The sequence below is a fragment of the Dermacentor variabilis genome, chromosome 7 (assembly GCF_050947875.1).
Source record: "Dermacentor variabilis isolate Ectoservices chromosome 7, ASM5094787v1, whole genome shotgun sequence".
Taxonomy (NCBI): domain Eukaryota; kingdom Metazoa; phylum Arthropoda; class Arachnida; order Ixodida; family Ixodidae; genus Dermacentor; species Dermacentor variabilis.
The window spans coordinates 171,586,603-171,603,653 of record NC_134574.1 but is presented as its reverse complement, the minus strand read 5'-3'; the positions used below and the strand labels follow the sequence as shown (position 1 = coordinate 171,603,653).

The following is a 17,051-nucleotide window of genomic DNA, read 5'->3' as shown; positions in this document are numbered from 1 at the left end:
GCAGTTCCAAGTTGCCTAGATGCGCGCGCATCGAGGCACCCGGCACCCGACGCAGACAGGAAGTGCGGTAGGCGTGCCAGAATAGCTAAGCATATATACCATCCATCCATACCATCATACCGTCATACCATCCAGACATGGAGAGCCACAGCAATGCATAGTCGGCGCCACATGCATTGACGCAATATAAATGACAGTATCGCAAAGTGGTCCGATGCGGTAAGACGAGTCAATTCGTATCGAACTCAGATATATTTGAATTTTGCAGCTTAGCGAAAACTGTAACACCAGAAGTATGCAATGTGCAGACGAATAAAAAATAAATTAAGGAAATCTATATTTAGGGTGGCGGAGGTTAGACTCTCAGTGGATGCACCTGCTCTCCGGCGTGTTTTCTTTCATACTGGACCATGCTGACACAATTTATTGATGCCACAGCGCGAGCGCATGCGTTTCCTCACGTCTCACTCCTCCACGCAGCGCACCGATGCAGCCAGGTGCGCATGGCCGGCGTCCAGGACCCGTTCCCGCAGGACGAGACGGTGCCCATCGCCGTCGGCTCCACGCTCGCCGTGGCTGCAGTTGCCGTGGTCGTCGGGTACGCCCTCTACCGATCAGTCTTCGTGCGGCGGGTGGACTACAATACCATGAACTGAACGACTACTATACAGCGCGCCTCTGTAGTACACGTGCGCTGCAGAGCTACTTACATTGACACCACTATGGCCGCCATTCCTGGGTACCAAAAGAAGGCTCGGTAGCCTCACATAGGCCCGCTATCATTAGCGGAAGACGCGAGCGTAACGGCGTTTGAGTGGAGACCACGTGTGGCGCCTACGTCACCGGCAGATGTACCATAACGAGCGCAGCACTAAGCACGCCGCTCAGCCGCGCCCGGTGCGCGATTGGCGCGGCTCAGCGCCTGTGAAAGTTGCCAGGTGGTGGAGGCGGTAGCTATAACAGTTCATCAGTAGCGGCGTACTAAGACTCCCTAATAGTATAACGCTTCAACACATCGTGATCACGACGTCCTTTGTGCGTTTGCAGTATGCGCTACTGCAACGCAGAACTCCTGGCCACATGCGCATACGTTGGAGCGGGTGCGCAGATGAAACCTTGAGGCACTAATTGCCGCCACGCTAAATCTTTATCAGCCCTTCGGGCTGGTCGATCAGCGACGATAAGAACATATGCGAGCACGCGCAGCTGTCCGGAAGCGTGCAATGTGATCTCCAAGCGACATCGTGCTGTTTTATAACGTTCTGCACATGCCGTTTTGAACGCTGCACGAAAGTGCAAAGCAAGCACTCGCATATTCTTTGTGGAGATGAAACAGTAAGAGCCGGCACATATGGGAAAACTGGCTGCACTGTCTGTAATGACATTCCTAGATGCATTCAGGGAAAAAAAGAAGGTCGGGAGCTATAAGATCGAACTTTACGATTCACGCGATTTACCTTCATGCAGGAGCATATTAAGACAACTAAAGAGCCGGTTCAAGCTTCACACACACGCACACAAGGCCATATGACGACATGCAAACTGGCAAAGAAGGTCTATGTAATCCATGTCTTGCCTTAGCGTCATATTTTAGTTAACTTGATTTGAAAACTGCATTCATATTGTTTGCATCGCTGTTAGGCATTCTTTCGCTACAAATGACTGCTACTTCCAGCTTGAAGCATAATTAAAAAAAAAACAGATTAGTTAAATTGTGAAAAATGTGGACAGTGTTTGGAAGCCTTGCACAAACTTGCTTCTGGCAAATGCAATTTACCGTGTTAACAGAAATACCTCCGCAGTTTCCGCAATGTACCATATAAAAGCAAAGACGAAATGAAACAACTTAAATACACTAATGAAAATTACAAGCACTACATTTTGGAAACGCTGGGTTTCTCTGGTCTCTTCAGATGTATTACAATCGTGGCAGGCCTTTCCCCTAACTTCCCTGCAGCCCTGGGAGAGCTCAAGGCCAGAAAGTCATCCTGCAATATTGCGCTGTGTTGCACCCTATTGCTGTCACATGACTGATCTATAGTAGGACATAAAAAGAAAAACATCTAGCCCCTTTCAGCAAATCAAAACTCCAATGATATTACTCACAGGACCGGTCAGAGGACTGGTGTTTGTAGTGAAACACTATTTGTTAAGGGTGAGTTAAAGGGGAAAGCTGAGATTGTACAGTGCTGTCACAAAATGCGTGCATGTAAACACAGCTGAAACATCGAGAAAGCAAAGGAAGAAGATTCAGTGCGTGCGTGCGTCTGTCTCTCTGTCTGTGCGTGCGTGCGTGTGTGTGTGCGTGTGCGTGTGTGCGTGTGCGTGTGTGTGTGTGTGTGTGTGTGTGCGTGTGCGTGTGTGTGTGTGTGTGTGTGTGTGTGTGTGTGTGTGTGTGTGTGTGTGTGGCAAGGAAAACATGGTCTTCACGCTTGAAGGAAATGATCAGATCGTAACACATGAACCTGCAGCTGCCAACCATATTGCTCCAGCAAAACGATATGTCAAGGCACAGGTTTGCCCAGGAAAAAAGGAAAAGCTCTGCTTACAGCCATGCATGCTTAGCTGTAAGTGCATCAAGTGAGATCAGTACTTTTTCATAAAGCTAATGAAAGCTTCAGTAACACACACAAACACACACACACACACACTAATTGGAGGACGCTTAAGCTTCGTCTTTAAGAGTGGAATGCGATAGCATTCAATGATCCCCGAGTGCTTCTCACGCTTACCGGCAACTGCAGCTTATGTAATCGTAATGTTTACTGGGAAACCAGGGTGTCTACGAAGTTGACGTTTCCAATTTCCCTGAGTTTTTAAGGTTTTCCCTGACTGCGACACAGAACATTGTTTTATGTCAAGATGGGCTGACACAATGTTGCCCGATGCTGTAACTAGCAAGTACGTTAAAAAATAAAACAACGACTTAATCTAATTTGATTAGTAAGGAGTACTGTTCACCTTATTCAAAATGAAAGGAGGAGGGAGGGGTTAGTAAAATACGCAGCAAATCAATTATCTTCGAAAAAAAAATGGTGAAGCCCCTTGCAAATAGAGCCAAACATTTTCAAATACGAATAAAAAGAAATGCATATAGAGCATACAGAAGCAAATATTTTCGAATATGAGCTCTCTTTATCAACTAATAGCAAGCTCATTGGTTATGAGGCCCAAACTTTGTCACAAGTAACATTCTCTCTCAGCAGCTGGAAAGTCAACCTCAACTGTCCTGACATACTCTTAGCCCGCACATAACGTCTCAGTGTTGCATTTCACTACTTTAAATAGTTTGGTTTGGATGAGGGACAACTGCATCCGGGCGTCAGCCAAAACATTTTTTTGAGCTCAAACTCCTTCAAAAAAGCGGCGGCACACTTCCTTTCCTGTTAATTCCCCAATGCGTCAGTTCTTTCTGTTCTCGTCCTCCTTCCGCAGCGCGTTTACACCATGGAAAATTTGAAGCACCCTCTTGGTCAGTTGTGCAGTCAACGTCCGATTTCTCGGGCTCCCTATGGGTCGCGAAAACGTCCAAAAAATCGAGCAGTTCGAAAAAATGAATCCATGTCTTGTACTGCCCTTAAGGTCTCAAATAGCCACAGGCACATCCGCAAAGCTTTGAAGGCACTCGGTGCTCGTACTGGGATAGGAGATGGCGGGTGCACGCATGTATAGTTAAGGAATACGGCTGAAACTTGATTTAACGAAGTGATACCACCCTCTAATTATTTCGTTAAATCGGGACGCCTGTAAAATCAAGAAAATAATTTTTCGGTCCTTAGAAGTCTAAAATTGCAACGTAGCGACACGCAAAAGTTACCACGTCATCAAAATTTGCCGCTAATCCAGCAACCTGTTGCATAAACCATGAAATAACGAGGGCAAGCACCGCCGCCCCCTACCCAGGCGGTGCCGAGTACGCAGTTCCGCGCATCTACGCAGCGTGCAGCCGCGTCGAAACAAAGTTAGGGCCACGACTAGGGTGCATGGATGTTTTAACGCGGTATCTTTAGAGCGCACGCTCGAAGAAAAACCCATCTGCATAAAAATTAGAAAGAAATCGGCGCTTTTTTTTACTCATTTATTTCAGGAAAAGCTTTGTTAAATCTAGTTCGGCCAAATTAGTTCCATTAATTCGGTTTGACGACACCATTGAACTTTATGGGTACCTGCCAGAGAATGGAAATTTCTTCGTTAGATCGGAAACCTTGTAAAATCGGCTTTCGTTAGATCAAGTTTTTAAAGGGAAGCTGAAACGGTTTTCAATTTCCATGAATTGCTGGGATTGGGAAGAACAGACCTAATAATTTACGGTTCCGAATTTTTTTCTTCGTTTTGTTAATATAAGGGGCGGAAATCGCTTTCTAAATCACCCCCGCGGACACGCCCCCATCGCTTCCCGGAGCGCCGGGTGAGGTGGTTGCCAGAGGAGAGAACCGGCGAGAGTGACGTCATTCGCGGCGACCGAGCGGCCGGACCGGCGTGCTGGCATGTACTGGCATGCCTCTTTCCGTCCTGCGCTTTACTGAACGACGCTACGAGAGATCTGCCGCCGCCGCCGCTCACGTTTGTTTTCTTTTTGCGATTTTCGTAAAATGTTCTTTCGTGTAGCTGCCCGTCGCGGCAGGTTCACGTGCATGCTCGTGCGAGCAAACGCCGCTGGCACGCTGCGAAGCATAGACGGAAACGCGCGCAGTAATAAATTTTGGTGACCGGACTTCGTGCGTAGCTTCCACAGCTTTGCATCTGAGGTATGAAATGGAGTATAGGCTTGCCTAGTGACATTCAACGTCCGGTTGCAGTTATCGTGTTTACCACACGGCGGTGCTAAAACTGCCTAATATCTTTATGTCAACACTAGCATGGAGCACGCATACCGATTCTTGATCGAGCCGCAATCGCAAAGTCGTCGAACCAGCACATATATTGCACATATAATACCTCGGGCCATCTCTGGATGTGTATGATAAGCAACTTCCGTGACTGTACCTCGCAGCACTGCATGTGCGCGGTTTGAAACGCGGCACTCATGTTCGCGATCGTGTATCAACACTCAAAAAACCACGGGACTTTAGACAAGCAGAGGCAAGGTGCTTGACATCGCGGAATTGCACGTGTTTACAATCTAATGAGAAGTTAGTGCTTCGGCATTTTTCCAGCAGCAAGTTCCCAGTGACACTTTAGCGCATTTTTTCTCCCGTCATTGGAACGTGCAGCTACATGAAAAAAAAAAAACATACGTACCAGCTAAGATTTCCAACGCGCGAGAAGGTGCACAAATAGCTCTTACTGTTGGCACACTCAACATCGTCGTTGCCGCCGTTACCGCCATTTCCGCTATCGTTTTCCGTATCGGCTGTCGGTTCGAACATGTACGGCGAAAATACAAGCTGTCCGAGACAGCGAGAACGTTCCATAATGATTACAACTCAGCTATGAAGCCAGAACAGAACAGCGCGCTACGTTCTGAAACGGCGGCATGCGGCGGCGCCGACCGGCGACTGCCGCGATTGACGTCACAGCGGCCCCGACCAATCACGGGCAACAGCGGCGTTCGCGTGATGCCCTGAGGCGCTGGTGCGCGTTTTCTTGAAAAAACAGCCGCTTGCGTTTGTTTCCGCTCTTTTTGAACCAGATATTCGTGTTCATGGGACTCAAAACTGTAGAATGCCGCAGAGAACTCATTTATTTCGAAAAGTGTTTCAGCTTCCCTTTAACTGTCCATACTAGGTCCAGTGACAATTGCCCCTTTCCATACTTGTTAAGCTTCACCGCAATACTTAGCCTATGCTTCACCGCGCAACATTGCTAAATTGAGGCGAAGCCTACTTTCGAAAACCAGCATAATTCAAAGTGTCGTGCTTCATGAGCTTCGAAACCAATAGCGAAGATTCATCATCATCAGCCTGGCTACGCCCACTGCAGGGCAAAGGCCTCTCCCATACTTCTCCATTGCTCCGGCCATGTGCTAATTGTGGCCATATTGTCCCTGCAAACTTCTTAATCTCATCCGCCCACCTAACTTTCTTCCGCCCCCTGCTACGCTTCCCTTGGAATACAGTCCGCAACCCTTAATCGCCATCGGTTACCTTCTCTCCTCATTACATGCCCTGTCCATTTATTTTTCTTGATTTCAACTAAGATGTCATTAACTCGAGTTTGTGCCCTCACCCAATCTGCTCTCTTCTTATCCCTTAACGTTACACCCATCATTCTTACCCTTTTCGTAAGCCTCCAGGCCCCGTAGGTGAGCAATGGTAAGACACAGGTGTTACACACTTCTATAGCGAAGATTACAAAAGCTGAATCCGCGCCATTGCTGATAGCGGCAAATTGCTAACAGCAGCGAACGTCGAAGTAGCTAGGCCTAGCGTTGCTGCAGCAGTGGCTACGGCTGCCAACGGATCTACGTGCGAGAGCGCCGGTTCGAGGCGGCCAGATAGTCAACGTGGCGGCGGTGGTGGCTTTGCTTAATGCCGTTTCGCACCTGCGGTCAAGGCAAACAGTCGGGAAAATCGGCCGGCGAACGGTTCTTGCGTCCGAAACTTCATACGCGCTTCTGCAGCGACTCTATGGGGCACATGGTGGTGCCGCGAAGCCGTCAGAATTATCGCACATGTCCCGAAAATCGGGCGTCCGGAAAATCGGTTGCCGACTGTACACTGGCAACTCCTTCAGCCGACGACACGTCGTCAAAGACGATTCGTTACGATAATTTTCTGTTACTCGAGCCCACATAAGCGCGACTATAGCTCCATTTCAATAAAATTACAGCTAATTTTCCCTGACAGAAGCATAAATTTATAGACTATTCAATATCCCTGAGAACTACCGGTTTTCCCGGTTGGTAGACACCCTGGAAACGCTGGCCGCGAACGCTATGCACAAAGACAAGCTTTGTGGTTCCCCCCCCCCCCCCCCGCCCTTTTTCTTTTTTGATGGTGTGCAAGGAACCGAGGGGTCCGTTCCGCTCCTACTAAGACAGACCTCAAACAGCAGCTGGAAAACACTATTGCGTTAAAAGGGGTTTGAGTTTGAGTTTCCGCGTAAGAGAATTGTTTTCTTGTATACTCAAATTACAATCCGACGCTATCATGTCTGTAGGTTGTGTGTAAGTTGTACTTCACAATTTTTCTATGTATTTTACCATGAGAAATTCAATTAAGTAACTTCCTTGTGCTACATGGAGGGCCCGCGTGGTTGGGTATGCATGGCTAGAAATTCTTTTTACCGAAGCGACGTCCGGCGCTGGACGCAGACACAGGATTTTCTGCGACACGGGGCCCTTAACGGTATCGCGTTAAAACATGTGGTTATACTCTCTTCCCCTACTTACAGCTATTAAAGCTTGGCCTCTAGACAGCGACTCTGATGAGGGCTTCCAGATAAAGTGTGTTCAGCCTCCTTTCGGCACATGTTTTGCTTTGACAAGACAGCAGAGTCATAGTCATCATGAACACCCTGCACATAAGGTCTTCCATTCAGGACGGGTCAGAGCTAGAACACATCCCTACATTTAGACTGCAAAGCTTTGCATCAGGTTTATGGTACTGAACAAAGCACAAATCAAATTTTCTCTTTATTTGTATATCAGTAAAGTAGAATGCTGTGTGAAATATTTTGTCACGAAATAAGCCTTTGTTCTGGTTTCTATGGGATGTTAACAGTGCCTCAAATAATATACAACAGAAAATATAGCAACCAATGTATCATGAACTCAGCGTGTACTTACAGCCTACAGTCAGCAGCAAATTAATGTCTGCAACAAACCTTTCACTTATAGGCAGTTTATGGCGAGGAGAGTAAAGCTTTATGACCTCCTATTAAATATTGAGCAATCTCCAGAGGCATTCAGTCTGTAACAAATGAGTCAATGTCGGTGTGCTTGTCGCAGCTCTTGCGCATTAAGACACAGTTCACACTGGAATTTGCCTGCAACAAAACTGGGATTTAAGACGACACTTCAGCTTAGGTCCACCCCGAACTTTCTTACCAATTCAAATACATGTGAAACGCAGAAAAATGCTTTCATTAGGTAATCTCTTATCAGGTTCAAATAAAATCTGCCCCATTTAAATGGGGCAGTTAAATTCTAGTGACTGCAGGAGCTTATTTTATTCATTTAACCCATACAGTGTCAAGAGATGTTTCAATTTTGTAAACTGCACCTAGAGCAACTCAGTGAACAAACGGTATGCCAGTTGCTCACATAAAACAATATTATTTTAAACAGGGCTTTGATACAAGGCACAAAAATGAATATAATATAGATCACATAAAGCTATGCAGCCCCATGTGATACAGGTACTACAAGAATGTTTTTGTGAAGTTGTCTCACAGAGAAACTTTGCAAAGGTTGCATGCACAAATTATTTATACATTTCAGAGCTATGCGCAAAGTTTAATTTTGACTGCTCTAGGCATTCTAACAAACACACTTACGTAAATGTGGCTTTTATGCCCTTCAGTAACCGGAAATGTTGTAAACTTCATCCTTCAATTTTCTGAAATTTTCATGACTTTTGGCAATGCTCACAAGAAGTTTAATAGTAAGAAAACAACCTGCTGCCAACAGCCACTAAAGCTTAGCTTCTGCTGTAAAATTAAACAAACTGAGTTTAAAATATCAGTCCAGTGGTGAAGACAAAGGGGCATCTCTGTGTTTCCCAATCATTTGAAGATGGAAGCGCCAAGTAAAGATTCCTCCTATTCCTACCACCAGTGAAAAACCAATCAATGTCGGTCTAAGCTGGCAAAGTGTAAAGAGGGCAGCAGCCTTTGCACTTCTGCAAAACTGTGCGTGTTGCAGCTCAGGCACGCTTACCAAAATGCGCTACTGCGGTACTGCAGTAAATGCGGAAATGTGCAGCTGTCAACACTATACACGCCACATAGTAGCATGGAAACTTCTCAATCCTGCAGAAATGCTAGCTCCACATGAAATGAACAAATGTCTGTGTGTGCCTGGCGAGTTTTCATAACCCCTTAAAGCATGCAGCAATTGTACTGAATGAAAACCATGCACTCATATTATTGCATTTCGTTTGTTGACAAGTGCACAGCAAAACAGCAAAGGCCAGTTGGCCAATGTCGACTGCTACTTTTCTGCTGTAGAGTGTCAATCAGCGAAAAAAGCTTACAGGGCAGAGAACTTGAAGAAAATGAAATTGAACTTCTGCAAAACCTGGGCACTTAGCGTCGCCTTCAAATGTTCAATGTGTAGTAGTTTCTGCAACCTGCACTGATCTATTGAATTAGAAGCACCATGCCTTAACAGACCGCAAATTCACATTTGTCACGAGACCCATGTCCTGTAAGCTTTCATTGCTGACAATACGTACACAAGCACATCAGTGTAGCAAACAAAAATTTCCTGTCAATGTCTTTTAAAATATTCTGCGACAGTTTCAGGGGTGGTCTTAACTGATGATTATGTACAGCAGGGATGGATTTTGGTTGTGACCTTTGTTGTGTATTTGAAAGTTCACAAACCTTTTACTCCATCAAATTGCAAGATTTCTACATAAGAATGAACATTTATGTCTTAGTCCTACATGAGTTTATAAAAAGGAATAAAGGATGAAAATTTGCAAAGTCACAGCTGTTTTGTCAGTAGTGCCATGGTGGCCACAAGCAGAGCAAATGTAGTTGAGTAGAATATGTTGCTGGGCAAGTTGGTTTAAGTCTAGGGGGGTACATATTACTTTGACATGGTAATAGATTTTGTAGGAAGGACTAAGAAAGAAAGTGCTTGCTCTGTTCTTTCCTACTGCCTCCTACAAAGTCTTTATTTCCACGTCGTGCTCACATGTACCTGCTAGAGCAAATATGTTCGTTTCTCAGGTTGGGAATGAAGAATGACCACATCAGGTGAATAAAAATAAAGAAGAAATGGAATAAAAGTTGCCACCAGTGTATAGCTACAAATGTTGCTGCTTGCACAAATGTTTTGGAAGGTCCCTTCCTACCCCCTTTTTATTTCCTATACCATGTCAACATTTAGCAGCAGAAGTAAAAATAATTATGAATGTGAAAGTCTTGTGGGTCCACATAATTTTTTTTGCTCTGTTCTTCCTAATGAGAACAAAATTTACCTGGAATGTAATTTACTGCTGGGAAACCCTACCGTAATATAACAAGAGATTCCCCCCTACCAAAAAATCCACCCGTTTCTGGAATGATTTGCTATTTTTTCCAAAACACCGAGAGATAGCCCACTTCTCGTAAACCTACTGCCCTGTAGACGTGGAACCCCCACCCCAATAGTAACAACCATGGCAAAATCAGAGTCGGTTAGTTGCTGTCACAGATAAGAAATAATGGTGGCTAGGAAGGGCAGTCATCTTTGGTTCATCCCCCTTTGCTGCAATGGTGACCTTGGCAGAAGCTAGGTACCACAGGAGATAAGCGAACAATGCTGAAAAATATCCGAACTTGCAAAACTTGGTCACTTCATCTTTTGTCGCGGAGCAACAAGGATGTCCGGATGAACAGAGCTTCATGATGTAAGAGAGTAGAGGCGATCCATAGGCACTGGAACACCGACGGCAATGTGTGCAAGACCATCCATCAATTTGGGGCAGACCACAAGCGATTGATGCAATGGAACTGAAGTGAGACAATGGAACAGTGATGGTAACCGTTCTTTTGAAGGTTTTGAGGAAGACTGAACATGGGCATGCTCTAACCAAACGTTCACAACCTTTCGCTACAATGTTTTTTTTTTTTAAGGGACCCTGAAATGGTTTTGACAATTTTGTACAACTGTGTTGAGTCGTTAGAGTAGGTCCTTCTGAACATTAATTGATGCATCTAAGTGCTCTGCATAAAGCCTGCAATTTATTATAAGGTTTTAAAAATGTACATCACTGCCGATCGCAGCACATCGCTCAACTGAATTTCAAGCCGCCCCTACCCATTTAACATCATTTACCCCAATGACATTAGTAAGGTGAGCTACCCGATTGGCTGCCCAGGGTGTGTCATCAATAATTTTACCAACATTATGGTGGACAAATGTCCATAATAGTTGGAATGTTAGTTAATTGCTTCTATAAAAAGAAGGTAACAGAAAGAGAATGCACAAGAACAATTTCTCACTACATGTAAGCAGTTCTGGCACACAGCAAGCACTGTCTGCTTGTGTTACAATGTGATCCATTTTGACGAGAGCTCAGCAGTCAGAGTCTTTTCGCAATCACCATGATACAACTTTGTTGCGTTGTGCGCCGCAAACGTAGCAACTGGCAATATGTCAAGCTGCGACACCATGTCCCTTTGCAAGGCAGCAGATGGGCAGACTGGCTGCAGCACATCGGACTGCCGCTATCCGATCAGCACCAGGATTGGCGAATTTGCAGCCGTCACTTTACACCGGAGGATTACTACCGCAATTGCGTTTCGCGAGTCTGGTAGTCGGGTAAATGCAAGAGCAAGGGGCCTGGCCATTTGGCCATGCCGTTTCATGGAATGAGCAGAAGCGCAAATGTGAATGGTCTGCATGGTGCAGCCACCTGGTGGCACAGAGCTCAACCACACACAGTAGCAGTAACAAAATGTATTCATCTTTGCTACTGGTCTAAATTTTTCGCAGGAGTGTAATCATCAACACATTGTTTTTGTAAATGTTTAAAATGTTTTACGCTTGGTTAGAGCAATATTAGCGCTTTGTTTGGCTGGTTAAGCTCTGCGCCAACAGGTGGCTGGACCGTGCAGACTGATCAGGTCGCTCACGTACGTCTGCGCTAAAATTCCTTCATCAGCTTGAGTTTATGCCTCCAGCCATCCGTCTAAACGCCCAGGTCGCCTGTGGTTACTGGAATATCGGACACATTCGGTGCTGCGACAGAATGCTCTCGCTTGGGGTCAACTGCCAAGCAGTTGGAGAGAGCTTGGAGAGGCTTCGTGCGCTCGCTCCTAGAGAAACGGAAGTCGATGACATGACGTGCCATCATGACGCAGAGCCAGTGAAAGTGGAGCTTAGCCCCGATCACTTGGCAGACGAGTTGAAGAGAAAATGCATGACTATGGAGGAGGGTAACTTGTAATTGTCCGTAGCTCTCTTAATGAGACGCTTCACACAAATTGTGGTGCGAATGATTAACTTTAGCTGTACCCTACGCGTCTACAAAATTTGCTCGGACCATTTTAGGGGCCCTTTAACTTTTTTCGATGGTACACTGAAAGTTAGCCCACTCTATCTTTTCACCCAATTTGCTCTAGATTTTAGGTGGGCCATCTCTTGGGATATTATGGTAAGTTTTTATCCCTCTCCACGCAGATTTTAATGTATAGGGTATTACATCCAAAAGCAAAGCTGGGGCTATGCAAGATATTTTCTCATCAGAATGTGGCTGGAGATAAAACCTATGACCTGCTCAGTAGCAGGACACCATAGCCATCTAGCTGCTGTGGCAAGTCTTTCCATATGGATACTGAACACAACTCAATTTGTTTTCACCAAACACATACAGCAGGAAAAAGAAGATGCAATATCGTGGTTTTCTGTTAAAGGTTATTACCAATATGTCTAAGCTTCCAATTTATACATTTTCAAATATATTGCCGAAGAGGATGTACACTGCTGCTGTCAGGGCAACATATGTGGAAAACACTGCTTACTGCCGATGCCATATCATTCTGCTTTAGACTTTATTCATTTCATAATGGCTCGCTGTTGCTTATGTTTACGAGTTTGTCTATGAACGAATGCAAGTTCTTCTTTCATCACTTGTAATATGTTAAATGTGCAGTAACATGCCAAGACTTTCGCTCAGCTAACCTCGACAGTTATCACTAAGCCTCCTCTCACTAGCGCATGCGTATCCTTGGACATACTAATTGATGTTTATAGTTCTTTTGTGATACATACTTGGAATATACAAATTGTTTGTATGATAGGTAGGCTTGGCAAAGGAAATAATGTGGCCATAATGTTGCCACTCCAAATCTATGCTTGGAGTGGCATCTGACATGGGCAAAAACACCAAGAGCAAGTGGGGCTATACTAATCCAGGTACAACCAGATTAGGAACATCCACTAAGCTTCAACAAAAGACACTCCCTCACCAGAACAGGAATTGGCCTCACTAGTGCAGTATTTGGCCACTCCCTCCCAAATGACTCATTCGATCAACCAATAGTCCTCGGGCCCCAGCAGCTGCGGAGCACCTGACCAAGGCAGTGGTCAGACCGGTAACTGAGCAAAGGGTGCTAAGAATGTCTGGACACAGAAAGGCCGCCAATGGAAAGTGACCCTTGCAACGTTTAACACTCGAACTCTCTGGAGTGAAGCTAGCCTAGCAGGATTCTTTGAGAAACTATCAGGCATTGCTTTGGATATAATTGGCCTTAGTTGGTTAGAACTGGTGAGGCTTATACAGTGCTCACAAATGGCCACGTCCTCTCGTATAGAGACTACCAGATAAGAAGCAGTTCGGAGTAGGATTCCTAATCCATAAGGACATAGTGTTAGGAATTTCTTCGCAGACACACAGATTTTAAGAAGGGCGCTCTTTAATAGATAAATAAAAGAAAAAGAAAAAGAGTCCAAGACAGCGTGACGACTACCTTCCTTCGCGGCCACTATCTCTCCCTCCTCTGTTGCCAGCCTTGGCTCCCGATTCCGCTAACACTCGGCCATTCTGACAGCGAACTGTCCTCAGTTTACACGGTACAGTACCGAAGATACAAAGGTATTTTGGACATGCGTGTGCTACGTCTCGGCATGTTGTCTTCCTCGTCGGAGCTTGATTGGTCAGACACTTCTTGGCATCTTCCATCCCATCTCTTCAGTTGGCTGAGGTGGGCGCTAGTCGAGTAGACGCTTTTCCTTCCGTTCATCTCGGTCACTCTGTAGGTGTCCGCTGGGAGTATTTTAATCACAGTCAGTGGACCTCTGAACTTCTGGGTTTTTGTTGGGGCGCCGGTGTGCTCTGGAACGCAGTGCATGACCACTATGTCTCCAACACTTAGCTTGTCCGCTGTGGAGTGATGCTTCTTGAAGTACTGCTTCGGCTTTTCTTGCTGGCTCACTACTATTCCCTTTCAAGCCATCTCTTGAAGTTGCTCCGGACATACCCACTCATTATTCTCCGTGTTTAGCCATCCGAGGACACCATCCTGCATCCTTGGTTGATATCCATGCAGAAGCCTGAAAGGGCTAGTGCCTGTTGAGGCATTGTATGCAGTGTTTAGATAGCTCTCTAACTCATTGATGTTCTGATCTCTGTCCTTGAGAGTCGGGTCCTTGATTGTAGCCATAATACACGGTACCAGAGTTCGATTCACACGCTCCACCTGATCATTAGCCCCTGGATGGTGAGCAGAGTTCAGTGTGTGAGCCACACCATTTTCCTGACAGAAGGCTTCGAAGCCGTGGGACGTGAAACAGGAACCATGATCTGAGATTATGCGCTCCGGCAGCCCGAACTCTGTTATAAAACTCTGCATGCACCATGGTATATTTCTCGCTGAGGTGTCTCGCACGGGGTAGAGACGTACAAACTTGGTCAGATTGTCCACCAACACCAAAATCCACTGGTTTTTCTTGGAACTTCTCACAAACGGACCAACATGGTCCACGTGTACAACTTGAAATTGTCTCTTCCCAGGTGGTATCAGCTGCTGAAGTCCAGGTTTCTTCCCTCCTGGAATCCTTGTGAGCAGACACTTGAAACACCTATGGATGTGCTGGTCCACGTAGCGCTTCATTCGAGGAAACCGTTTTTTGATTTTCGTCACTGTTCGGTCTGTACTAAAATGTCCCTGCAAGTTGTGAAACCTGACACAGTGTTTTACGCATGCTCTTAGGCATCACGAAAAGGAGTCGTCAGTCTTCTTCCACGTTAAAATAGTCTTCCATCCTTCAGTCTTAGGTTTTTGACCTTGAAGCTTTCTTCCTTGGTCCTTTCCTTGATTGGCCTCTCGAGAATTCATGCGAGGTTAGCCAAGTCCGCGTCAGATCGCTGGATGATCACAACTTGGTCCTCTAAACTTAAGGCAAGGCACACTTCGATCCTTGTCCCGACAACCTCATCGAGCGTGTCCTGCGGCGCTCCTATGGGTTCATGACTCAAATAGTCCACATGTGCCATTTTATCACCTGCTCAGTGCTTCACCTCAAAGTCATACTCTTGAAGTAAGTCGAACCACCTTTATATCTGTAGTTTAAGAGTCTTATGCGCATTCAGATACACATTTGCTTGGCAATCTGTTACCAGTGTGAACAGAATGCCTAGGAGGAATGGACGAAGTCTTTCCATACACCAGACTATTGCCATCAGCTCCAGTTTTCCTGCATGGTAATTCTTCTCAGCCTCAGTGGTGCGTTTACTGACACAAAACACCAAGTGCCAGCGTCCTGACTCATCTTGTTGAAGGATCATTACCGCAAGTCCATGTTTGCTTGCATCCGTGTGGAGTTCTGTTGGAGCCGAAGGGTCATACAACTTCAGAACCGAAGGCTCTGTCAGTTCTCTTCAGAGCTGGTCGAAAGCTTCCTGTTGCTCCACTCCCCATATAAACTTTGTGTCTTTCTTGGTCGGAGAAGTAAGTGGTTCTGCCTTCAGGGCATAATGGGGAATGAACCATCTGAAAAATCCTGTCAGACCTAGAAATCTCTTGATACTGAACATCAGTTGGCGTGCTAGCATCCAATATAGCTTGTTGCTTCACTTAACCCACAAGACCACATTGCGTACCTATGCATGGGAAATGAACTCAGGATTGGTCACCGAGATGCGATGAGGATTGCGAAAGGCTGCAGGTAGCCTTTCGCAATCTTGAAACCTAAGTAGTCGAGTTCGTCACTTCCAAACACACACTCGGATATCTTCAGGGTTAGACCAGCAGCTCGCAGAGCATCCAGTACTTGTTTGAGCCGAACCAGCAAGTCTTCCCAGTCCTTGGCTGGAATCAGCAAGTCATCCACAAAACAGGATACTACAGTGTTGCGCAGAGATCCGAGGACCTTGTTCATTAGACGTTGAAATACAGCAGGACCGTTTCTCAACCCGAACACCATACGTTCAAACTACCTGGTCTCATCAGGCGCGATGAATGCAGTTTTGGCCTTCGATTCCTCCCTCAGTGGAAGCTGAAGGTATCCGTTTGCCCAGTCTAACACACAGCACATTCGTGCTCCGGACAGTCATCGCAGCTGGTCATAATGTTTGCAAAGGGAAAGTGTTCTGGCAGCGTCTGGCTATTTAGCCGTTGATAGTCTATGACTAGACGATTTTCTTCAATTATCTTTTTCAAGAGTAGCACTGGGCTAACGTATGGCGAGGTTGTTTCGGTTACAATGCCAGTCGCTTCACACTCTTTGACAATTTCTTGGATTGCTTCTCCTTCCTCTGCATTAGTCGTGTGCGGTTTGCAGCTGACTGGAGTGCTTCCGGAATATTCTGCGATAGTCATTTCCAGTTGGTTACAACACTCAAACTCTGACAAATTCAGTGCAAAGCAGCCCCTGTATTCATTCAGCATCTTCAGCAGTGCATCCACTTGTTGTTCATTGACGTCTTTCCCGACATTCAGCATGCTATGATCAATGGGCCTCAGCTGAGGCACAGGTCTGACGGGGGTTAACTCTTCGCTCCCTGAAAGCAGTTCAGTGTGAGCCAACAAACTTCCCTTGATCAGCTGTTGGTCTTCAACCTCGTCGTTTAACATGGGTATCCCTTCCGTGTTCGATGTGAAGTAGCATTCCCTTACCAGGCCCACTAGGTAGGATCAGACTTCCTTCACTTTTACTGGTCTCCACTGTCACCCAACACACAGTTCTTTTGGGCAGTACAATGGTTTCCTTGACACGAAGTGGTTCCTTAGAAGGCTTCATCTGGGCAAGGTCGATGTTACAAAATGGAAGATCATCTCGGTGACCAATCCTGAGTTCATTTCCCATGCATAGGTACGCAATGTGGTCTTGTTCCCTCCAGGTTCTAACAACCAGCATGTCCACGGGCAAGGCACTGTTGTTGACAACAATCACCTTGACCTTGCGGCATACCACGTCATCGATTTCTATGTCCACCTCTGAGGTCCCGATAGAC

General features: G+C 45.9%; 1 protein-coding gene across 1 annotated transcript in view; it reads left to right on the top strand.

Moving 5' to 3' along the window:
- The window catches only part of LOC142588492 (lysosome-associated membrane glycoprotein 5), a 39,821-nt gene extending 34,918 nt beyond the window's left edge, over positions 1–4,903 (top strand). The window contains exon 9 of the mRNA XM_075700302.1: positions 481–4,903. Within this exon, the coding sequence (XP_075556417.1) occupies positions 481–656 (176 nt within the window). The 3' untranslated portion in view covers positions 657–4,903. The remainder of the gene's footprint in view (positions 1–480) is intronic.
- Positions 4,904–17,051: the final 12,148 nt, after the last annotated feature.